Source organism: Oncorhynchus keta, chromosome 17, assembly GCF_023373465.1.
Source record: "Oncorhynchus keta strain PuntledgeMale-10-30-2019 chromosome 17, Oket_V2, whole genome shotgun sequence".
NCBI classification, from domain to species: domain Eukaryota; kingdom Metazoa; phylum Chordata; class Actinopteri; order Salmoniformes; family Salmonidae; genus Oncorhynchus; species Oncorhynchus keta.
The window spans coordinates 32,626,644-32,652,371 of NC_068437.1; the positions used below are offsets into that span (position 1 = coordinate 32,626,644).

The following is a 25,728-nucleotide window of genomic DNA, read 5'->3' on the forward strand; positions in this document are numbered from 1 at the left end:
AGCGCAGGGGCGGAGTTTTGGTGGCGTACCCGAGCGCTGTGATAGCACGGCACCCACCCCAGCCTCGGACGCGTCCACCTCCACTATGAATGCTAGAGAGGGATCCGGATGCGCCAACACGGGCGCATCAGTGAACAGCGCCTTCAACTTGTTGAATGCCCTGTCCGCCTGTGCTGACCACTGCAATCGCACCGGGCCCCCCCTCAGCAGTGAGGTAATGGGAGCCGCTATCTGGCCAAAACCCCGGATAAACCTCCGGTAGTAGTTGGCAAAACCCAAAAACCGCTGCACCTCCTTTACCGTGGTTGGAGTCGGCCAATTACGCACGGCCCTAATGCGTTCACCCTCCATCACCACCCCCGAGGTGGAAATGCGATATCCCAGAAAAGAGACGGCTCGTTTAGAGAACACGCATTTCTCAGCCTTGACGTATAGGTCATGCTCCAGCAGTCTTCCAAGCACTTTGCGCACCAGAGACACATGCGCGGTGTGAGTGGCCGAGTAGATCAGAATGTCATCGATATAAACAACCACCCCTGACCGCACAGGTCCCTGAGAATCTCGTCTACAAAGGATTGGAAAACGGCTGGAGCATTCTTTAACCCATACGGCATGACGAGGTACTCATAGTGGCCGGATGTAGTACTAAATGCGGTTTTCCACTCGTCTCCCTTCCGAATACGCACCAGACTATACGCGCTCCTGAGATCCAGTTTTGTGAAGAACTGCGCTCCGTGGAACGATTCCACCGCCGTAGCGATGAGAGGTAGAGGGTAACTATACCCCACTGTGATGGCGTTTAGACCTCTATAATCGATACACGGACGCAAACCTCCCTCCTTTTTCCTCACAAAAAGAAACTCGAGGAGACGGGTGAAATGGAGGGCCGAATGTACCCCTGTCCCAGCGACTCCGCGACATATGTCTCCATTGCCAACGTCTCCTCCTGGGACAGCGGGTACACATGACTCTTGGGAAGCGCAGCGTCTACCTGGAGATCTATCGTACAATCCCTTCCCGGTCGATAAGGTGGTAATTTAGTCGCTTTCACTTTACTGAAAGCGATTGCCAAATCGGCATACTCGGGGGAATGCACACCGTGGAACCCTGGTCTGGACTCTCCACCGACGTGGCACCGATGGAAACTCCCAAACACCTTCCAGAACACTCCTCTGACCACCCCTGGAGAACCCCTTGTCTCCACGAAATTTTAGGATTGTGCCGGGCCAGCCAGGAGTCCCCAGCACCACTGGAAACGCAGGCGAATCAATAATAAAAAAACTGATACGCTCCCTATGATTCCCCTGCGTCACCATGTCCAGTGGGACCGTGGTCTCCCGACCATCCCTGACCCTAATGGCCGGCTATCTAGGGAGTGCACGGGGAAAGGAGAATCTATCGGCACCAGCGGAACCCCTAACTTAAGGGCGAGTCCGCGATCCATAAAGTTCCCAGCTGCGCCTGAATCGACTAGCGCCCTATGCTGGGAAGAGGGAAAAAAGTGAAGGAAAGAGATTAAGACAAACATATGGCCAACAAGGGATTCTGGGTGAGTCTGATGCTGACTCACCTGGGGTGACCGAGAAGCGTTCCGCCTGCCATCTCTACTCCCAGACGGACCCCCAGCACCGATCAGACGTGTGTCCTCTCCGACCACAGTTGGTGCAGGGAAGGCCTCCTCCTCCGGTACCCCTCGGCGCAGCCCCTCCCAACTCCATCGGAATGGGAGCGGAGGGACTGGGTGGTGGAACGCACAGGACCCTCTCTGAACGCCCGCGGGCAGCCAGCAGATTGTCCAGTCGAATGGACATGTCAATCAGCTGATCCAGTGACAGAGTGGTGTCCCGACACGCTAACTCCCGGCGGACGTCCTCTCGGAGACCACACCTGTAGTGGTCCATAAGGGCCCTGTCGTTCCACCCAGATCCGGCTGCCAAGGTCCGGAACTCCAGCGCGTAATCCTGGGCGCTCCTCCTCTCCTGCCTGAGATGAACAAGTCGTTCTCCCACCGCTCGGCCGTCTATAGGGTGATCAAATACGGCACGGAAGCGGCAGGAAAACTCTGGGTAGTGCTCCCGCGCTGAGTCTGGGCCATTCCAGACTGCGTTCGCCCACTCCAGAGCACGACCCGTGAGGCAGGAGATGAGGACACTCACCCTCTCCGCTCCTGAGGGAGTGGGTCTAACGGTGGCCAGGTATAGCTCCAGCTGAAGCAGAAACCCCTGGCAACCCGCCGCCGCTCCATCATAAGCCCTCGGTAGCGTCAGACGAAGGGTGCTGGAGTCGAGTGATGGGGAGACCGGAGTCGGGGTGCCGAAGGTGGAGAGAGGAGACCACTCCTCTCCCATCGGTCCATTCTCTCCATCACTTGATCCATCGCGGATCCGATCCGATGGAGAATGGTGGTGTGGTGGAGAACCCGTTCCTCCATCGATGGGAGAGGGTTGGCTGCTGCTCCTGCTGACTCCATTCGATTTGATTTAGGTGCGGGATTCTGTAAAACTTCAGGTGTCGTAGGTGTGTGGAGTCAAACGCAGGAGACAGTGAGTGCAAAGCTGTGCGTCTTTAATAGCGCCAACGCATCCCAGGGTGCTCACAATAGTAACGGCCCCAAACACAGGGAAAGAGAATGTACAACGGAAAAAGCAACGACCAGGCACTAACACGTACTTCTAACAACAGAGCTGAAGGTTACACTGCAATAATCCCGCACAACAACCAGGCGGGCCGGCTGTCTAATAAAGACAAACTAATTACTTGATTAATCATGAACAGGTGCTACCACTAAACATACAAGGAGGGAGAGGAAAAACAATCAGTGGCAGCTAATAGGCCGGTGACGACGACCGCCGAGCGCCAACCGCCCGGGAAGGGGAAACACCCTCGGTCGGACTCGTGACAACACCCAATTTTTCAGTTTTTGATTTGTTAAATTCTTTTGAAATATCCAATAAATGTCGTTCCACTTCATGATTGTGTCCCACTTGTTGTTGATTCTTCACAAAAAAATACAGTTTTATATCTTTGTTTGAAGCCTGAAATGTGGCAAAAGGTCGCAAAGTTCAAAGGGGCCGAATACTTTCGCAAGGCACTGTACTACTGAAAGAGACACGAGAAACCACAATGAACTTTGCAAAAGCCCACCTAAACAAGTCTAAATCCTGTGAAAATGTTCTGTGGACCACTGAAACAAAATTAGAGCTATTTGGCAATACAGATCAGTGCTATGTTTACAGATGACCAAATGAAGCTTTAAAAGAAAAGAACACCCTCCCTACAATCAAACATGGGGAGGTTTGATAATGCTGTGGGGTTGTTTTGCTTCCTCTGGTACTGAGGACCTTGAACATGTGAAAGACGTAGTAGATTATCAATGCGTTTTTGGTAAACTAGTGGGTGTCTGTTGAAGGTTGTGGGTCTTCCATCAGGACAAAAACACAAACACACATCAATAAACAACAGGAATGGTTAAACAATTAACACTGGACTGTTCTGGAGCGGCCAGCGATGAGTTCATATCAGAATCCCATCAAAAACCTATGGTGAGATATTTTTCACAGATAACTCCAGTACCTGAAAAGAAGTACCTGGATGTTCATATGTTCTTCAGATTTTGTGTATGAGATCTGAAAACAGTAGTTAGTGGAAGGGACCACTCAAACATTGAAGAATTAGAGCAGTTTGAAGAGTGGCTGAAGAGTGGGACAAATTGCCATTAGACAGGTGCAGCAAGCTCATTGATGGCAACAAGAAGCATTTTCTGGTGGTTCTGCAATGCTGACAATCCAATAACAACATGTCTAGACTGAAGTTTTTTTAAATGTCAACTTATTTTTGAAGAAATAGGGAATTATTTAAGAAAAGTGAAAGGGTGGCAATATATTTATCTATATTAGAAATCGAATACAATAGATACATTTGTGTCTATTATTATTTATAAAATGTTTACTTATTGAGTGTAGTTCTGCACACCGTGTGTACCTGCAAAATAAACATTTGTTAACAAATACAATGTTACGGTCACAAAGACCTTCAACTTTGGTCAAAGGCATGTCAGAGATCTACGTGACCTGAACATTGCGTTTGTCAATAAATGTTTGGGACTTCAGAGTGTGGAAAGCCTTGATTCCTCCGAACTGGATGTGAATGATTGGTCAGCCAAGGAGGTGGGACTTTTCAACAGTTCAACACACCCCACTATGTATAAAAGCAGCAACAAGTGGCACAGTGAGCCTTGTGGGTTCCTCGGATTGTCTCTTGTTCTGAATCCATGGACTTGCAGTGGAGTGTTGTTTGTCTCGTAGCAGTGGCCATGCTTGGCTGTCTGTGTGACGCTCAATTGAAGTGGCCTTTCCAACTCCCTCAGAACCCTGCCCAACCCCTTCCTCCAAGGCCTGCTGAACCTCTTCCTCAGTGGCCTACCCAACCCCTTCCTCAGAGGCCTGCCCAACCCCTTCCTCAGAGGCCTGCCCAACCCCTTCCTCAGAGGCCTGCCCAACCCCTTCCTCAGTGGCCTGCCCAACCCCTTCCTCAGAGGCCTGCCCAACCCCTTCCTCAGAGGCCTGCCCAACCCCTTCCTCAGAGGCCTGCCCAACCACTTCCTCAGTGGCCTGCCCAACCCTTTCCTCAGAGGCCTGCCCAAACCCTTCCTCAGAGACCTGCTCAACCCTTTCTTCAGAAGCCTGCCCAAAACATACCCCAACACATACCAACACAGACCTGTGAGGTTGTGGACAAGGACAAGGTGTTGTGTGGACTTTCTGGCATTAATGCTGCCCAATGCCAGGCCATCAGCTGCTGTTTTGATGGACGGATGTGCTTCTACGGGAAAACAGGTAGGTGTCAGACCATGCTCATTTTACTCTAGAACTCTCACTCTCAAGTTGTAACAGTGCGATTTTACTTAATGTTTTGCCCCCTCAGAGAAACTAGTATGTTTCTCTTTACCAGAAAACTAGTAATTGAATTGTGAACTCTTCACTCTCAACAATTTCACTTACCCACTTAGATATGGCCATTTTGTATCCAACAATCAACATGCACCAAAATGCTCCAGTTTACTCAGCAATTAGGACTACTAACTTCATGTTTCTCCTATGCTCCTTATCACCAGTGACTGTCCAGTGTACCAAGGATGGCCAGTTTGTGGTGGTGGTTTCCAGAGATGCCACTCTGCCCAAACTTGAGCTAGATTCCATCAGCCTGCTAGGGGCAAACGGAGCCCACTGCACCCCTGTCGGCACTACATCTGCCTTTGCCATCTACCAGTTCAAAGTTACTGAATGTGGAACTGTGCTGACGGTACGTATGGCCAGGGTTTGGTTTCAGTACAATGATACTGCATCTTAACCAGAGAGTTACTGTGTTGCTCTAGCACCAAATTCAGATAATCGAGGTCCTAATAAACAGCGGATTAGAAGAATGGAGTTTGTTAAAACAGGGCAGGATTAAAAGCTTACTTACCCAGTAGCTCTTCTGGAGGAAGGTTGACTATCCCGTGGCTATATAATGAGTTAGAAAGTACTTATTTCTACTTTTTATTTCTACAATGTGATGCATGGTCTGTCTGCAGGAGGAACCTGATACTATTGTCTATGAGAACAGGATGTATTCTTCATATGTAGTGGGGAATGGACCCTTCGGCGACATTACCAGGGACAGCCACTATGAGTAGGTGATCTTTGCCTAAAATGGGGTGTCATGCCCAATTAAATAAAGGTAAAAAAAATATTAAAAAATAAACATTCATATGTATATATACAGTGTTTTTAAGTTATTAAAGTGTATATGGCATTCATAATGTAAATCATTTGTTCTTCTCTCTATGCAACAACATTTCAACTGACTTACAATGGCTGGTATTTAGTCAGGACCATTATGAGATGATTATAAGCTTGAGGGTACATGCTCATAACCTCATTACTGCCTCATAACTTGTTATACCTGTTATATAACGTGTTATACCCCCCCCCCCCCCAAAAAAAAAAAAAAAAAGAAAAAGTGGTGATATGTGATGTCTCTCTGATAGCTCTGAATATATTGCTTTATTCTCAGCCTGCTCTTCCAGTGTCGGTATACTGGGACTTCCGTTGAGACACTGATTATCGAGGTGAGAACGTATCCAAACCCCAACCCAGTGGTCAGTGTTGATGCAGTTCTCAATGTGGAGCTCCGACTGGCCAATGGACGTTGTCTCTCCAAGGGATGTGATGAAAGTAAGTCATAGTTTTGATATTGTTCCTGTGTATCTGATATGAGGTATACGGTCAGAGTTCATGTGAGTTTTCACCAGGTGTTCAGGTTTTCTGCAACACTTAATATTTTTGTATTGTATTTTTTTTTTTTTACTAAAATATGAAGTATACAGTGCCTTGCGAAAGTATTCGGCCCCCTTGAACTTTGCAACCTTTTTTCATGCTTCAAACATAAAGATATAAAACTGTATTTTTTTGTGAAGAATCAACAACAAGTGGGACACAATCATGAAGTGGAACGACATTTATTGGATATTTCAAAAGAATTTAACAAATCAAAAACTGAAAAATTGGGCGTGCTAAATTATTCAGCCCCTTTACTTTCAGTGCAGCAAACTCTCTCCAGAAGTTCAGTGAGGATCTCTGAATGATCCAATGTTGACCTAAATGACTAATGATGATAAATACAATCCACCTGTGTGTAATCAAGTCTCTGTATAAATGCACCTGCACTGTGATAGTCTCAGAGGTCCGTTAAAAGCGCAGAGAGCATCATGAAGAACAAGGAACACACCAGGCAGGTCCGAGATACTGTTGTGAAGAAGTTTAAAGCCGGATTTGGATACAAAAGATTTCCCAAGCTTTAAACATCCCAAGGAGCACTGTGCAAGCGATAATATTGAAATGGAAGGAGTATTAGACCACTGCAAATCTACCAAGACCTGGCCGTCCCTCTAAACTTTCAGCTCATACAAGGAGAAGACTGATCAGAGATGCAACCAAGAGGCCCATGATCACTCTGGATGAACTGCAGAGATCTACAGCTGAGGTGGGAGACTCTGTCCATAGAACAACAATCAGTCGTATATTGCACAAATCTGGCCTTCATGGAAGAGTGGCAAGAAGAAAGCCATTTCTTAAAGATATCCATAAAAAGTGTTGTTTAAAGTTTGCCACAGGCCACCTGGGAGACACACCAAACATGTGGAAAAAGGTGCTCTGGTCAGATGAAACCAAAATTTAACATTTTGGCAACAATGCAAAACGTTATGTTTGGCGTAAAAGCAACACAGCTCATCACCCTGAACACACCATCCCCACTGTCAAACATGGTGGTGGCAGCATCATGGTTTGGGCCTGCTTTTCTTCAGCAGGGACAGGGAAGATGGTTAAAATTGATGGGAAGATGGATGGAGCCAAATACAGGACCATTCTGGAAGAAGACCTGATGGAGTCTGCAAAAGACCTGAGACTGGGACGGAGATTTGTCTTCCAACAAGACAATGTATATATACATACTTTTAAAAAGTATAAAGGGAGAACGCCTGATATGAACCTAATGATGATGGAGAAATTATCACTTTTCCAAGTGCATGGTGGTTTAAGTGATTTACAGTCTATTTTAAGGTGAACTCATCCACTACCAATGTGATTTTCCTCCACAGTGCAAGAAGCATACACCTCTTACTACACGGTGGCAGACTACCCTGTCACCAAGGTCCTCAGGGATCCCGTGTACGCTGAGGTTCGCATCCTGGGGATGACAGATCCCAATGTTGTCCTGATACTGGAGCAGTGCTGGGCCAACACATACCCCACAGGTGAAAGTCTGCCCCGGTGGGACCTTCTAGTTAATGGGTAACTAAATACTCCATACTTTTTAAACTTTGCGTTATATATATACAGTGGGGCAAAAAACTATTTAGTCAGCCACCAATTGTGCAAGTTCTCCCACTTAAAAATATGAGAGGCCTGTAATTTTCATCATAGGTACACTTCAACTATGACAGACAAAATGAAAAACAAAATCCAGAAAATCACATTGTAGGGTTTTTTTTATGTATTTGCAAATTATGGTGGAAAGTAAGTATTTGGTCAATAACAAAAGTTTCTCAATACTTTTATATACCCTTTGTTGGCAATGACAGAGGTCAAACGTTTTCTGTAAGTCTTCATAAGGTTTTCACACACTGTTGCTGGTATTTTGGCCCATTCATCCATGCAGATCTCCTCTAGAGCAGTGATGTTTTGGGGCTGTTGCTGGGTAACACGGACTTTCAACTCCCTCCAAAGATTTTCTAAGGGGTTGAGATCTGGAGACTGTCTAGGCCACTCCAGGACCTTGAAATGCTTCTTACGAAGCCACTCCTTCATTGCCCGGGCGGTGTGTTTGGGATCATTGTCATGCTGAAAGACCCAGCCATGTTTCATCTTCAATGCCCTTGCTGATGGAAGGAGGTTTTCACTCAAAATTTCACGATACATGGCCCCATTCATTCTTTCCTTTACATGGATCAGTCGTCCTGGTCCTTTTGCAGAAAAACAGCCCCAAAGCATGATGTTTCCACCCCCATGCTTCACAGTAGGTATGGTGTTCTTTGGGTGCAACTCAGCATTCTTTGTCCTCCAAACACGACGAGTTGAGTTTTTACCAAAAAGTTATATTTTGGTTTCATCTGACCATATGACATTCTCCCAATCTTCTTCTGGATCATCCAAATGCTCTCTCGCAAACTTCAGACGGGTCTGGACATGTACTGGCTTAAGCAGGGGGACACGTCTGGCACTGCAGGATTTGAGTCCCTGGCGGCGTAGTGTGTTACTGATGGTAGGCTTTGTTACTTTGGTCCCAGCTCTCTGCAGGTCATTTACGAGGTCCCCCCCGTGTGGTTCTGGGATTTTTGCTCACCGTTCTTGTGATCATTTTGACCGCACGGGGTGAGATCTTGCATGGAGCCCCAGATTGAGGGAGATTATCAGTGGTCTTGTATGTCTTCCATTTCCTAATAATTGCTCCCACAGTTGATTTCTTCAAACCAAGCTGCTTACCGATTGCAGATTCAGTCTTCCCAGCCTGGTGCAGGTCTACAATTTTGTTTCTGGTGTCCTTTGACAGCTCTTTGGTCTTGGCCATAGTGGAGTTTGGAGTGTGACTGTTTGAGGTTGTGAACAGGTGTCTTTTATACTGATAACAAGTTCAAACAGGTGGCATTAATACAGGTAACGAGTGGAGGACAGAGGAGCCTCTTAAAGAAGAAGTTACAAGTCTGTGAGAGCCAGAAATCTTGCTTGTTTGTAGGTGACCAAATACTTATTTTCCACCATAATTAGCAAATAAATTCATTTAAAATCCTACAATGTGATTTTCTGATTTCTTTCTTCTTCTCATTTTGTCTGTCATAGTTGAAGTGTGCCTATGATGAAAATTACAGGCCTCATCTTTTTAAGTGGGAGAACTTGCACAATTGGTGGCTGACTAAATACTTTTTTGCCCCACTGTATATATATATATATAATACTTTTTTGCCCCACTGTGTGTATATATATATGTATGTATGTATGTATGTATGTATGTATGTATGTATGTATGTATGTATGTATGTGTGTGTGTTCAAAATTAAAAGCAAGTAATTTAAATAAACTTCTAACTCCAGCTATTCTTTTTGAAGTTTGTGAACGATATAGTACTCTGATTGATCCATTTCCCCCCAGTTTCTGTCCTAGCTGGTCTCTGGTGCTACACACCATGACTCTCTCTCTCTCTCTGTGCGTTTATCTCCCCCCAGGTGTCCCTACCAGGATGACCGTTACCTGACCGTGCCCATCCGCTCGGACAGCTCCTATTTCCCTCCGGGAGAATTCTTCTCCCACTACAAGCGCTTCCTCTTCAAGATGTTCACCTTTGTAGATCCGACATCTATGGTCCCCCTGCAGGAGAACGTAATGAATGCGGTTCAATCCTAAATCACATCAGAACCCATAGAGACACTTGTGTAGATCTGAAAGTGTTGCATAGATGTAAAGATGATGGTTAAGATTCCACCGAACATCCCCTAGACCAATGTGTAGCTATTACCATATTGCTTGAACATGTACCTATTTTATACATATTGTAGAATGCTTCCTCATACACCTATAGTGCTTTAAACATAAATAAAAACATCACAATCAGGTGAAGGAATACCTAAAATAGATATAGACATAACCATGGTACAAATCAATGTAGACAAGGCTCTGTCGACCAGCTCCAGAGATGTAGCTGATTTCATTTCTGTCTCACCAGGTGTACATCCACTGTAGTGCAACAGTGTGCCACGCTCTAGCAGGCTCCTGTGAACAAAGGTGCAACAGGCAAAGTGAGTGGTGCGCATAAGGACCAGGCTGTCATGTTTACACTGTGCAACAGTTTGGAGTGTGTTTTTGTCACATGGGGTTGGTGGCACGTTAATTGCGGAGGATGGGCTCGTGGTAATGGCTGGAGCAGAATTAGTGGAATGGTATCAAACACATGGTTTCTATGCATTTGATGCCATTCTATTTGCTCCATTCCAGACATTATTATGTCCTACACTCAGCAGCCTCCACTGGAGAGTGGTTTATTTGAATCTTTAGTTTGGAGTCTTTGTCTGTGGTCTGACTGTCTTTTCTCTTCAGGGAGAGATCTTTCTGCTCAAGGCCAAAAGAAGACTAAAGCAGATGTTGTGGTTTCCAGTCAAAAAGTCATCATGATTGACCCACGTTTTTATGCTTAAATCAAATGTGTTATATGCTCCTCATGTATATGGTCTGACTGGACAATAAAAGATGAGACATCTCATTGCTTTTTTTGTGGAAAGAGTTATGAAAAGGTTAAGTTACAAAACTTTTGTTGTGTGTTGGGGACTTTGTGGTCAGCGAAAAACCTTCAAACCTTTTCCCCTCACTTGGTCAGAGAAACTGAGGCAGGGCCCTGATAATATGCTGGCTTTGAACCAATTCCCAGCTTCAACACTAGAGGGCTTAGTCATAATCAAAATAAATATTTCCTGAATAACTGTACTGTAGTAAATAAGCTTTACACAAGGGGGTGATACTGTTGGTATCAATACTACATGACCAAAAGTATGTGGACACCTTCTCGTTGAACATCTCATTCCAAAATCATAGGCATTAATATGGAGTTGGTCCCCCCTTTGCTGCTATAACAGCCTCCACTCTTCTAGGAAGGTTTCCACTAGATGTTGGAACATTGCTGCAGGGACTTCCATTCAGCCACAAGAGCATTAGTGAGGTCGACATTGATGTTGGGCGATTAGGCCGAGCTCGTAGTTTGCGTTCCAATTCATCCCAAAGGTGTTCGATATGGTTGAGGTCAGGGCTCTGTGCAGGCCAGTCAAGAGCTTCCACTGCAATCTTGACAAACCATTTCTGTATGGACCTCGCTTTGTGCATGAGGGCATTGTCATGCTGGAACAGGAAAGGGCCTTCCCCAAACTGCTGCCACAAAGTTGGAAGCACAGAATTGTCAAGAATGTCACTGTGTGCTGTAGCGTTAAGATTTCCTTTCACTGGAACTAAGGGGCCTACCCCGAACCATGAAAAACAGCCCCAGACCATTATTCCTCCTCCACCAAACTTTACAGTTGGCACTATGCATTGGGGCAGGTAGCATTCTCCTGGCATCCTCCAAATCCAGATTTGTCCGTTGGACTGCCAAATGGTGAAGTGTGATTTATCACGCCAGAGAACACGTTTCCACTGCTCCAGAGATCAATGGCGGTGAGCTTTACACCACTCCAGCTGACGCTTGGCATTGTGCATGGTGATCTTAGGCTTGTGTTCGGCTGCTGGATCATGGAAATCCATTTCATTAAGCTCCCAACGAACAGTTACTGTGCTGACGTTGCTTCCAGAGGAAGTTTGGAACTCGGTAGTGAGTGTTGCTGCCGAGGACAGACGTGCTATGCGCTTCAGCACTCGACAGTCCCGTTCAGTGAGCTTGTGTGACCTACCACTTCATGGCTGAGCCATGTTGCTCCTAGACGTTTCCACTTCACAATAACAGCACTTACAATTGCCGAGAGCAGCTCTAGCAGACGAGAAATTTGACAAACACTTGTTGAAAAGGTGGCATCACATGACACTGAGCTCTTCAGTAAGACCATTCTACTTCCCATGTTTGTCTATGGAGATTGGATGGCTGTGTACTCGATTTTATACACCTGTCAGCAACGGGTTTGGTTGAAATAGTCGAATCCACTCATTTGAAGGGGTATCCACATACTTTTGTAAGGTGCAGGTGTAACAGTATAACTTTAGACCGTCCCCTCGCCCATACCCGGGCGCAAACCAGGGACCCTCTGCACACAACAACAACAGTCACACACGAAGCATCGTTACCCATCGCTCCACAAAAACCGCGGTCCTTGCAGCAAGGGGAACCACGACCTCAAGGTCTCAGAGCAAGTGACGTCGCCGATTGAAACGCTATTTAGCTCGCACCACCCACCGCTAACTAGCTAGCCGTTACACAGGTCTCGAACCCTCGATCTTCTAGCCCGAGGTACGGCGCGCTATCGACTGTGCCGCAAAAGGATGCTCGTGCGGCAGAGTCGATTTCCGCGATTATAAACCCAGGGTCGTTACAATATAGTATTATAATTATTATTATTAAATTATAATATAATATACAGACCGATTTTGGCAGGCAGCTGCTATTTGAAACAATTCCAGCGAGGGCTAGCTGGTGTATGTGTGTGTGTTTGGTGAAGCTATACTTAGTCATGGCAACACCATTTGTTTACCACGGCATACAATAGTTCAGCGCATTGCTCAAATAGGCCTACTATAAGTATTTGTTCAAGTCAAATATGCCGCAGAGCACAAAAAAACTCAATAATATTCAAGACAAATGTGCTGCAGACCGACAAGTATTCCTCCACGCACCAGCGTCTTTGTGAATGGCTGGTATATGCTATGGATCATGTTATTGAGACCACACTAATGTCGAGGGTCAATTACAATACTAAACTCTTCCCCTACTGAAATTTAAAAAGCATGACCCTCCCATTTCCTCCTGGTAACCATTCAGAAAAACGTAGCTATAGGTTGTCGTAACATTTTAACTTAAAACATGTTTTTGCACTTGATGGACCGCCGGTGGGTTGAATGCAGCATTGCTGTATGGTGCACTCAAAATGTCTTGTAGTTGAGTAGCCAGCCTAGGCTACTTCTCAAATGTTGCTGTAATAGGCCTGCATGTTTCTCCTTTGCATGGCGCTTTGTTGCAAGTTTTTTTGTAAGCAGGACAAAGTAAAGCAGATTAATTGAAATTGAATTCACAGATGTGAGCGTAGATGACTCAACTGTTGACTCGCTTATGCGTCCTATTCGGCCTGCAGGACTTGTGTTTGACACATACGCTTGCCTTTCAGCCACGTTATGACTGACTTGTGATCATTGTCCTTGCTAGTTTGATTGTATCGACATTCCCAACATTAGTTACAGTAGTCAGTTTTTGTTCAACATATTGAGTTGTTGTAAGAAACTGCATCATAATATTGAGTTATTGTAAGAAACTGCATCCCGTGGAGGCAGAAAACAACGTACCAGGCAAGCTATGATTTACAACCTGATGGCAATATTTTTAGACTACCAAAATATGAATTATGCATTGAACCGCATCCATCTATTCTAGCAACAATGCCTTACTGTATGTCATGGAATTTTGAGTCAAATAGAACCTATTTTGAAAACATTTTAAATAAAGTTGTTTTTGTAGCATAACTAGGAATGTCACATTTGACTGATATTATGACTGTCTGTTTGTTTCATATTTGCATATATGTCAATTCCACTTTAACCGTTTTAAATGTCAACTTCAGTAGGGTTAGGTCAGAGTTCGGACATCCCAAGGACCCAGATGAGATTTTTCCGTACACCCCCCACAACATGGAATATTGGTTACTAGGTAACGGTAAACTGTACATGGAAGTGTCCAATCAGAGAACAGACCGGGGCCTGCTTGCAAACTTCTGTGTTGACAAATATTTTGATAATTTTCTATTTAGCTAGTTAACGTTATATTACCTACTTTGGGATGGAGTTTTGATATGGCTTCTTTACAAAATGCTGACCCGGCGTTGAGGGAATATATACTGCAGCATTCCTTGCCCCAAATATTTCAGGTGAGACTTTTACAATGTCACACATTTTGCCATGCCAACTCTCGTGACCCTAACATAAAATAGCTAGCTAGCTACAGTAGCTAACGTTAGCGAGTTAAAGAGCCATATAGCAGTTGGTAGTTAACTTAATTAGCTAACGTTATATAGCTACAATTGTCCCGTAATATGTACAATACTCGTGTTGTGTTTCAACAGGCATTATTAACAGGTTTATGTGTGTCGTGTCCTGAAAGTCCATTACATTTTCTGGAAAGGAAGATTGTGTCTATTCAGGAAAACCGGGACACTGCTGAGATTGATTGGTGAGTAACCTGTTACAGTATCCTACTTCTGAATGGTCTATATAAAATGGTTGTGACCTATATATAAAAACATCTCAAAACGTCCACTTTCTGAAAAACGGTGTAGGGAGTAAGTCACTGCACATGTGCATTTTATTATTTTCAAAAATGAAATATTTCCCGGCACAACCAGAACTGGCCACCCCTCAGCCTGGTTCCTCTCTAGGTTTCTTCCTAGGTTTCTGCCTTTCTAGGGAGTTTTTCTTAGCCACTGTGCTTCAACATCTGCATTGCTTGCTGTTTGGGGTGACATCTGCTGATGTAAAAAGGGCTTTATAAATACAATTGATTGATGGATTGATAAAGGTTCAATTTGGGTACCCACTTGCTTTACTTATCAACACTCCTGAACACTGCAGTGCAAGGCCCACAGCACAATGAATGCAGTTTGGTCTGAGTATGATGACAGTGATATTTTCATTGCCATGTTTGAAATGCAAGAGGGATTAGAATTTAGAATCAAAGCTAAACTCAAAACTTTATGATACCAGGTTGATAAAAGCTGCAGTGAATTGCAGAAAATGTTAACAAAGCACTGTCTCTAGGCATACATGTGTTGATGATCCAGAACAAGTTGCCGTGACCTCACTGGCAGGAAGCATGGTGCATGACATCTTTGGGAAACGAGATGATACACTGGTAAATGTATAAATAAAAGCACTTTTCGTTGAACAAGTCATAAGTATTTGGACAAATTCACTTATACTGTATTAAAGTAGTCAGAAGTTTAGAATTTGGTCCCATATTCATTGCACTCAATGACTACATCAAGCTTGTGGCTTTACAAAGTTGTTGGATGCATTTGCAGTTTGTTTTGGTTGGTAAGGTTTAGTGGTTTTCTACATACATGCTGTACATGAACATTTTGAAAATGATCTCACCTTTACATCTTTCCTTCCCTCAACAGTTTCTCTCCCATTTGTTTGAGAAGGCCTACTCCTGTTACAGAATAAATTTAACAAATATGTGCTTCAAGTAAGTAACCCCTGTTATCTAAAGCTCACCTATTGAATACAAAAATGGTGTCCCATTTTGAGAACCATGTTTAGTTGGGATACCGAGAGGATGGATGGGCGAGGGGGGTTGAGTCTTGGGGCACTCTGGTAGCCACCACTGTTGGAAGACAAAGCTTGTCCATCCTGTCTGGAGGAAGAACTGGAAGGGAAAGGCCTTTGTACTGTAGGGGCATAGCCAGTTTGAGACACTTTGAATGGATGCTTGACATTAGGGATTTGTTCACTCTGGACATCAAAACTGTTATAGGCACCACCATCATTTCTAAATCTTGAGCCAGAATTACAAAGACTTCCATAGCTCTTTGAAACAGATTCTCCTGCAGGGACTTGGTTAGAATGATACAAGGGAACAGAATTAGGGCCTTTACTGCCATAACCACTAGGAGAGGCTGGACCTTGGGTAGAGATTATAGGATCAGGGACTGTGTCCTTGCAATTGGGCTTTGGACAGGCTCATGAGGCTGTAGGCTGGCTCTCTCAAACTCTGGGTTGAACTGAAGCCATTTTGAGCAAGCCCTTTCTCAATAGGGACATGGATAGTTTGGGATATTTGCCTTGGCAGCTGAATACACAGTGTCCAAGGTTTTTTGGAAATATCTACCTGGCGTAAAAAAGGTGTTCCTCATAGACTTCACAAATTGTTTTAAATCATGAATGGTTGCGACACTGACATCCTTGACAATGTTACTAAGTGCTTGCCTATCATGTAAAGGATTGTAGGGAGTTTGGACATCATTACCAGTGCTAGCATGTTCAGGCTCTAGAACAAAGGTGCTGGAGAGAGCTGGTATGAACTCATTGGGCTCATGCCGTGCAGAGATTCCGATCTGGGCAGAGCCAGAATGGCTAGAAACATGATCCCCATAAACACTGGAGTGACTGGGGTAGTTGACCTGCTCCACAGTTTCTCTTAACTCATACTCGCTTGTGACAGTTCCACCCTTGGGCATTGGCCTTGGTTCAGTTGGAGTGGAGACAAGTTGTGTGAACTGCCCAGATTCCTGGGATTGGGTGGACAGGTTCTCTCTGCATAGAGACAAAGCTGGGGGATGGTTTCCTTCCACTGGACTGGTAGCTGGTGTCTGCAGAGCCAGAGTCTGAACCAGGCCCTGAGAAGCCTCTAGATTTCAAGAGGCCTGAGGCATCTCTAATTTTCAATTTGATTTATTTTACCTTTTTTTTAACGAGGCAAGGCAGTCAAGAACAAAGGGGACAGGGGCTGGGATAAAGATAATAAATAAATACAAAAAATATAGGACAAAATACACATCACGACAAGGCAACATAGCAAGGCAGGAACACATGACAACACAGTATGGTAGCAACACAACATGACAACATGATAGCAACACAACATGGCAGCAGCACAACATGGTGGCAGCACAAAACATGGTACAAACATTATTGGGCATAGACAACAGCACAAAGGGCAAGAAGGTAGAGACAACAATACATCACACAAAGCAGCCACAACTGTCAGTAAGAGTGTCCATGATTGAGTCTTTGAATGAAAATATTTAAATAAAACTGTCCAGTTTGAGTGTTTGTTGCAGCTCGTTCCAGTTGCTAGCTGCAGCGAACTGAAAAGACGAGTGAACCAGGGGTGTGTGTGCTTTGGGGACCTTTAACAGATTGTGACTCGCAGAACGGGTGTTGTATGTGATGAGGGCTGCAGTAGATATCTCAGATAGGAGGGAGTAAGGCCTAAGAGCATCAACCAGTGGATCTTGTGACGGGTATACAGAGATGACCCGTTTACAGAGGAGTATAGAGTGCAGTGATGTGTCCTATAAGGAGCATTGGCGGCAAATCTGATGGCCGAATGGTAAAGAACATCTAGCTGGTCGAGAGCACCCTTACCTGCCGATCTATAAATTACATCTCCGTAATCTAGCATGAGTAGGATGGTCATCTGAATTAGGGTTAGTTTGGCAGCTGGGGTGAAAGAAGAGCGATTACGATAGAGGAAACCCAAGTCTAGATTTAACTTTAGCTTGTAGCTTTGGTATGTGCTGAGAGAAGAACAGTGTACCATCTAGCCATAACCCCAAGTACTTGTATGAGGTGACTACCTCAAGCTCTAAACCCTCAGCGGAAGTAATCACACCTGTGGAGAGGGGCATTCTTCTTACCAAACCACATGACCTTTGTTTTGGAGGTGTTCAGAACAAGGTTAAGGGAAGAGAAAGCTTGTTGGACACAAAGAAAGCTTTGTTGTAGAGCGTTTTATGGGGAGGGCCAGCTGAGTATAAGACTGTATCTGCATTTACATGGATGAGAGAGCTTCCTACTCCCTGAGCTATGTTGTTTATGTAAATTGAGAAGAGCGTGGGGCCTAGTATCGAGCCTTGGGGTACTCCCTTGGTGACAGGCAGTGGCTGAGAAAGCAGATGTTCTGACGTTCTACACTGCACATAAGGTGCTCCGTAGACCTCCATAGATGTGTACTGAATGGATATCCACGCAGAAAAGGGATTCCTAAGGACATACACAGGGTGTAAGGTTGAGTCTAATATTATCAAGGTCGTTATGCTATTCAGGTCAATATGCAAGACATGCTTATCACCAAACGGGACAGAATTCTCGACTTTTTGGGCAGGAACAAAGTTAGCCCTGATCAATATGGGTGTGACACATAGAGATGGACACAGCATTGTATCACGCTCTCCGTAGCTGATGTGAGTAAGACCTTTAAACAGGTCTTACTCACATCAACATTAATAAGGCCACAGGGCCAGACGGATTACCAGGACGTGTACTCCGAGCATGCGATGACCAACTGGCAAATGTCTTCACTGACATTTTCAACCTGTCTCTGACTGAGTCTGTAATACCAACATGTTTCAAGCAGACCACCATAGTCCCTGTGCCTAAGAACACTAAGGTAACCTGCCTAAATGACTACCGACCCGTAGCACTCACGTCTGTAGCCAACTAGCCATGAAGTGCTTTGAAAGGCTGGTCATGGCTCACAACAACACTATCCCCGAAACCATTGACCCACTCCAATTTGCATACCGCCCCAACAGATCCACAGATGATGCAATCTCTATTGCACTCAACACTGCCCTTTCCCACCTGGACAAAAGGAACACCTATGTGAGAATGTTATTCATTGACTACAGCTCAGCGTTCAACACCATAGCGCCCTCAAAGCTAAAGACCCTGGGTTTAAACACCTACCTCTGCGACTGGATCCTGGACTTCCTGACGGGTCGCCCCCAGATGGTAAGGGTAGGTAACAACAAATCTGCCTCGCTGATCCTCAACACAGGGGCCCCTCAGGGGTGCGTGCTCAGTCCCCTCTTGAACTCCCTGTTCACTCATGACTGCATGGCAGGCACGACTCCAACACCGTCATCAAGTTTGCCGATGACACAACAGTGGTAGTAGGCCTGATCACCAACAACGATGAGACAGCCTATATGGGAGGAGGTCAGAGACCTGGCCGTGTGGTGCCAGGATATTAACTTCACCCTCAACGTGATCAAGACAAAGGAGATGATTGTGGACTACAGGAAAAGGAGGACCCAGCACGCCCCCATTCTCATTGACGGGGCTGCAGTGGAGTAGGTTGAGAGCTTCAAGTTCCTTGGTGTCTACATCACCAACAAACTATCATGGTCCAAACACACTAAGACAGTCGTGAAGAGGGCCTGACAAAGCCTATTCCCCATCAGGAGACTGAAAAGATTTGGCATGGGTCCTCAGATCCTCAAAAGATTCTACAGCTGCACCATCGAGAGCATGGTTGCATCACTGCCTGGTATGGCATCTGCTCGGACTCCGACCGCAAGGCACTACAGAGGGTAGTGCGTACGGCCCAGTACATCACTGGGCCAAGCTTCCTGCCATCCAGGACCTCTAAACCAGGCGGTGTCGTTCCCATAGCAATGATAAAAACATTCCCTAACCAGAAACCGTGGATTGATGGCAGCATTCGCGTGAAACTGAAAGCGCGAACCACTGCTTTTAATCAGGACAAGGTGTCTGGTAACATGACCGAATACAAACAGTGCAGCTATTCCCTCCGCAAGGCTATTAAACAAGCTAAGCGTCAGTACAGAGACAAAGTAGAATCTCAATTCAACGGCTCAGACACAAGAGGCATGTGGCAGGGTCTACAGTCAATCACGGACTACAAGAAGAAACCAAGCCCAGTCACGGACCAGGATGTCTTGCTCCCAGGCAGACTAAATAACTTTTTTGCCCGCTTTGAGGACAATACAGTGCCACTGACACGGCCTGCAAAGAAAACATGCGGTCTCTCCTTCACTGCAGCCGAGGTGAGTAAGACATTTAAACGTGTTAACCCTCGCAGGGCTGCATGCCCAGACGGCATCCCCAGCCGCGCCCTCAGAGCATGCGCAGACCAGCTGGCCGGTGTGTTTACGGACATATTCAATCAATCCCTATACCAGTCTGCTGTTCCCACATGCTTCAAGAGGGCCACCATTGTTCCTGTTCCCAAGAAAGCTAAGGTAACTGAGCTAAACGACTACCGCCCCGTAGCACTCACTTCCGTCATCATGAAGTGCTTTGAGAGACTAGTCAAGGACCATATCACCTCCACCCTACCTGACACCCTAGACCCACTCCAATTTGCTTACCGCCAAAATAGGTCCACAGACGATGCAATCTCAACCACACTGCACACTGCCCTAACCCACCTGGACAAGAGGAATACCTATGTGAGAATGCTGTTCATCGACTACAGCTCGGCATTCAACACCATAGTACCCTCCAAGCTCGTCATCAAGCTCGAGACCCTGGGTCTCGACCCCGCCCTGTGCAACTGGGTACTGGACTTCCTGACGGGCCGCCCCCAGGTGGTGAGGGTAGGCAACAACATCTCCTCCCCGCTGATCCTCAACACGGGGGCCCCACAAGGGTGCGTTCTGAGCCCTCTCCTGTACTCCCTGTTCACCCACGACTGCGTGGCCACGCACGCCTCCAACTCAATCATCAAGTTTGCGGACGACACAACAGTGGTAGGCTTGATTACCAACAACGACGAGAGGGCCTACAGGAAGGAGGTGAGGGCCCTCGGAGTGTGGTGTCAGGAAAATAACCTCACACTCGAACGTCAACAAAACTAAGGAGATGATTGTGGACTTCAGGAAACAGCAGAGGGAACACCCCCCTATCCATATCGATGGAACAGTAGTGGAGAGGGTAGCAAGTTTTAAGTTCCTCGGCATACACATCACAGACAAACTGAATTGGTCCACTCACACTGACAGCGTCGTGAAGAAGGCGCAGCAGCGCCTCTTCAACCTCAGGAGGCTGAAGAAATTCGGCTTGTCACCAAAAGCACTCACAAACGTCTACAGATGCACAATCGAGAGCATCCTGGCAGGCTGTATCACCGCCTGGTACGGCAACTGCTCCGCCCTCAACCGTAAGGCTCTCCAGAGAGTAGTGAGGTCTGCACAACGCATCACCGGGGGCAAACTACCTGCCCTCCAGGACACCTACACCACCCGATGTTACAGGAAGGCCATAAAGATCATCCAGAAGGCGAGGTCAGTACAGGTGCATCAAAGCTGGGACCGAGAGACTGAAAAACAGCTTCTATCTCAAGGCCATCAGACTGTTAAACAGCCACCACTAACATTGAGTGGCTGCTGCCAACACACTGTCATTGACACTGACCCAACTCCAGCCACTTTAATAATGGGAATTGATGGGAAATTATGTAAATATATCACTAGCCACTTTAAACAATGCTACCTTATATAATGTTACTTACCCTACATTATTCATCTCATATGCATACGTATATACTGTACTCTATATCATCGACTGCATTCTTATGTAATACATGTATCACTAGCCACTTTAACTATGCCACTTTGTTTACTTTGTCTACATACTCATCTCATATGTATATACTGTACTCGATACCATCTACTGTATGCTGCCCTGTACCATCACTCATTCATATATCCTTATGTACATATTCTTTATCCCCTTACACTGTGTATAAGACAGTAGTTTTGGAATTGTTAGTGAGATTACTAGTTGGTTATCACTGCATTTTCGGAACTAGAAGCACAAGCATTTCACTACACTCGCATTAACATCTGCTAACCATGTGTATGTGACAAATAAAATTTGATTTGATTTGAATATTGTCAAAGACTCCAGCCACTGTAGTCATAGACTTTTCTCTCTGCTACTGCATGGCAAGCGCTACCAGAGCACCAAGTCTAGGTCCAAGAGGCTTCTAAACATCTTCTACCCCCAAGCCATAAGACTCCTGAACATCTAGTCAAATGGCTACCCAGACTATTTGAATTGCCCCCCCTTCCCCCCACGCTGCTGCCACTCTCTGTTATTTTCTTTGTATAGCCACTGATTACTCTACTGACATGTACATAATTACCCCAATTACCTCGACAACAGTGCCCCCGCACATTGACTCTGTGCCGGTACCCCCTGTATATAGCCCTCCTATAGTTATTTACTGCTGCTCTTTAATTATTTGTTATTCTTATCTCTTACTTTTTTGGGGGGGATTTTCTTAAAACTGCATTGTTGGTTAAGGGCTTGTAAGTAAGCATTTCACTGTTGCATTCGGCATGTGACAAATTAAATTTGATTTGATTTGTGTGAACAACACATCTGTCCACAATTTTTTTCCGTGTGTTAAAAACAGGCACAAGTCTGATTATAAAATCGTTTTTTTCAAAGTTTCAGAAATGCCACGTGCGTCCACTTATATCAGTGCTTTCGTAAAAAACCTAACCACTAAGAAGCTTCTATTTTATCAAATAAGCAATTCCATTTTTTTATCGACCAAATTCGGCATTCTCTCATTGACCTCATTGACCAAATTAAACTAGGAACATCTCTGGCATCTTCCTGAAGATCACTGATGTCATGATATGACCTCGTGTTTTGGGGGGAGTTCTCAGTTGTCTTGAAAGCACCAATAGAACACCACTCTTCCAATTGATTAGTCAGTTCCAAAGTAAATCATCAGCTTAGACATCAATATGAAGCTTAGATACTGTTTAAAAAATAGGCCTACAATGCAGTTGACAGTTAATAATTCTAATTTTATTAACACACACTTTTGTCTATGAAGAGTGGTGACCAACAACTTAAGATGTGTGATGAACAAGCTGTGTGGTGAACAAGCTGGGGGGTTAGCTGGGACACTGTACTCTGTATTTCCTTTCACCTCCTACTGTTGCAGGTAGTACAGGCCCTGGGAGGATGATATCAGTATTTAGTATCACTGACAGCTTTTGTCTAGGAAACATATGCTGCTTTCTGAATAGCTGATTATCTGGGGGGAATAGCTCATTGAGGATGTGAAACCTTTTAAGGTGTTGCAGATATAAATATACTGTATAGAACAATCAAAGACTTCAATTCAACAAGATATAACTGAGGCACATATACTGTAGGTCTATTCTTACCCCTATTGAATGAAAACGTCCTTGGTTCATGTTCTGCCCTGCTGAATGAATGAAGGTGTACAGGATCAGTCCTACCTGCCAGCTCACTGAATTAATGATGGTTGTGTTTTGTGGGCGCCGGCAGGGCGTGGAAAAGGTTCATCTGGAATAAGCGGAAGGAGGCCAGGGAGTTGACGCTGAAGATGGAGACAGCTGAGAGGCACTACATACAGAGGGGCCTGAGGGTCGCACTCTGCAAGTGGGTGGAGTGGGTACAGGTCTGCAAGAGAAGGCAGAACGGTAGGCAACTACTATTGGCATGTGTTGCAGAGTCATTGATATAGCCTAAAGAGTTGTAGGGAAAGTACAGTTTAAGCATCTGGAATATTAATGGGTGCCATTTTGGCACCTTAAAATATATTTAAATTTTGGTTAAAATAGTTTACCAAACTGTAGGCCTATCTATGACTCTAATGCATATTTATGCATTACTGTCAGAGCATTACTTGTCTGACCTCAGTTTATTCATGTGCTTCAGTACAGAAAAAAAACAACTAAGTTATGCTTTAGTATCCATGTGAATCTCCTGACTTTTGCAAAGCTTCAGAATACAGTATGAGAACATAGTTCTGAAAACAGCATGGCTTGTTTTTGGTCAGTTATGTTAAGTGGGTCAGCTGAAAGTCATTAGCTAATACTATATATCCAGACTAGTCTCTGCTGTTAGTTTAACTGATTTATGCTTTGACTAACTATGACTATTTATAGTACTCTGTATCATGACTGTTGTCTTTTAAAAAGCTGTCAGGATGTTTTGCATTATGAATGACTGTATACAGATCATTTTTCCCTTGGGTGTCAGTGACTCAGTTATGCTTATTGTGTTAAAGTGTTGGCATAAAATACAATTGCAACATCCATGTTTCTACAAAAAAAAAAATCCACAAATATATCATTTTTCGACAGTATATTATTCACATTTTCATGCAGGACATGTATGATGCTTGTGTGTTTTCCTCTTAGATGCCATGAAGAAGATCCAGCGAGTGTGGAATGCTATCCACTGTAAGATTGTCATAGGTGCTTGGCGCTATGTGGTGCAGGACTCAAAACGGACAAAGGAGTACTTTGAGGTATGACTAGACAAGATTCATCTGATTAGTATTTACGGTATACCAATTAATAATTTGATTTTTAAAATGTAACCTTTATTTTGACTTTGTGTCAGTGTTGAGACCAAGGTCTCTTTTCCAGACGGGCCCTGTTTAGCACAACAACAATACACATCAAAATACAATATACCCATTAAATTACACATCAATATTAACATTCAAATACACATTATTATGCTCAATACATGAAAAGCAAAACACAATCATAAAAAACAACACCTTCTTCAGTAAAATGGTCTCCTAACAGCCTTAGAGGGTACAATTATTCCTATTTGTAGATCATTCCACACATAAGGTGCAAAATAACTAAAAGCAGATCTACCAGAGTTAGCTATCCAAATCAAATTTTATTTGTCACATACACATGGTTAGCAGATGTTAATGCGAGTGTAGCGAAATGCTTGTGCTTCTAGTTCCAACAATGCAGTAATAACCAACAAGTAATCTAACTAACAATTCCAAAACTACTGTCTTATACACAGTGTAAGGGGATAAAGAATATGTACATCAGGATATATGAATGAGTGATGGTACAGAGCAGCATAGGCAAGATACAGTAGATGGTATCGAGTACAGTATATACATATGAGTATGTAAACAAAGTGGCATAGTTAAAGTGGCTAATGATACATGTATTACATAAGGATGCAGTCGATGATATAGAGTACAGTATATACGTATGCATATGAGATGAATAATGTAGGGTAAGTAACATTATATAAGGTAGCATTGTTTAAAGTGGCTAGTGATATATTTTACATCATTTCCCATCAGTTCCCATTATTAAAGTGGCTGGAGTTGAGTCAGTGTCAGTGTGTTGGCAGCAGCCACTCAATGTTAGTGGTGGCTGTTTAACAGTCTGATGGCCTTGAGATAGAAGCTGTTTTTCAGTCTCTCGGTCCCAGCTTTGATGCACCTGTACTGACCTCGCCTTCTGGATGATAACGGGGTGAACAGGCAGTGGCTCGGGTGGTTGATATCCTTGATGATCTTTATGGCCTTCCTGTAACATCGGGTGGTGTAGGTGTCCTGGAGGGCAGGTAGTTTGCCCCCGGTGATGCGTTGTGCAGACCTCACTACCCTCTGGAGAGCCTTACGGTTGAGGGCGGAGCAGTTGCCGTACCAGGCGGTGATACAGCCCGCCAGGATGCTCTCGATTGTGCATCTGTAGAAGTTTGTGAGTGCTTTTGGTGACAAGCCAAATTTCTTCAGCCTCCTGAGGTTGAAGAGGCGCTGCTGCGCCTTCTTCACGATGCTGTCTGTGTGAGTGGACCAATTCAGTTTGTCTGTGATGTGTATGCCGAGGAACTTAAAACTTGCTACCCTCTCCACTACAGTCCTATTGATGTGGATAGGGGGGTGTTCCCTCTGCTGTTTCCTGAAGTCCACAATCATCTCCTTAGTTTTGTTGACGTTGAGTGTGAGGCTATTTTCCTGACACCACATGCCGAGGGCCCTCACCTCCTCCCTGTAGGCCGTCTCGTCGTTGTTGGTAATCAAGCCTACCACTGTTGTGTCGTCCGCAAACTTGATGATTGAGTTGGAGGCGTGCGTGGCCACGCAGTCGTGGGTGAACAGGGAGTACAGGAGAGGGCTCAGAACGCACCCTTGTGGGGCCCCAGTGTTGAGGATCAACGGGGAGGAGATGTT

At 44.9% G+C, this 25,728-nt stretch overlaps 2 protein-coding genes across 2 annotated transcripts in view; both read left to right on the forward strand.

Annotated features, from left to right (window-relative positions):
- The first annotated feature begins 3,245 nt into the window (after positions 1–3,245).
- LOC118395728 (zona pellucida sperm-binding protein 4-like) lies at positions 3,246–11,843 on the forward strand. The gene is made up of 8 exons (XM_035789590.2): positions 3,246–4,835; positions 5,114–5,301; positions 5,573–5,670; positions 6,055–6,215; positions 7,640–7,832; positions 9,761–9,914; positions 10,258–10,330; positions 10,629–11,843. Exons 1-8 carry the CDS (start codon positions 4,271–4,273, stop codon positions 10,724–10,726), a joined length of 1,530 nt encoding a protein of 509 aa, XP_035645483.1. The 5' UTR covers positions 3,246–4,270; the 3' UTR covers positions 10,727–11,843.
- Positions 11,844–13,955: 2,112 nt separating this feature from the next.
- The window catches only part of fbxl13 (F-box and leucine-rich repeat protein 13), a 38,389-nt gene continuing 26,616 nt past the window's right edge, over positions 13,956–25,728 (forward strand). The window contains exons 1-6 of the mRNA XM_035789591.2: positions 13,956–14,140; positions 14,336–14,442; positions 15,027–15,120; positions 15,389–15,456; positions 23,052–23,206; positions 23,930–24,039. Coding sequence (XP_035645484.1) covers positions 14,066–14,140; positions 14,336–14,442; positions 15,027–15,120; positions 15,389–15,456; positions 23,052–23,206; positions 23,930–24,039 — 609 coding nt within the window. The 5' untranslated portion in view covers positions 13,956–14,065. The remainder of the gene's footprint in view (positions 14,141–14,335; positions 14,443–15,026; positions 15,121–15,388; positions 15,457–23,051; positions 23,207–23,929; positions 24,040–25,728) is intronic.

What these genes read in the sequence shown, in the direction of transcription:
- LOC118395728 (XM_035789590.2), top strand. Translation starts at nt 4,271, where the DNA reads ATGGACTTGCAGTGGAGTGTTGTTTGTCTCGTAGCAGTGGCCATGCTT. An exon ending in AATGTGGAACTGTGCTGACG is followed by an intron (nt 5,302 to 5,572) that starts GTACGTATGGCC and finishes GTCTGTCTGCAG; the next exon opens with GAGGAACCTGATACTATTGT. An exon ending in ACAAAGGTGCAACAGGCAAA is followed by an intron (nt 10,331 to 10,628) that starts GTGAGTGGTGCG and finishes TTTTCTCTTCAG; the next exon opens with GGAGAGATCTTTCTGCTCAA.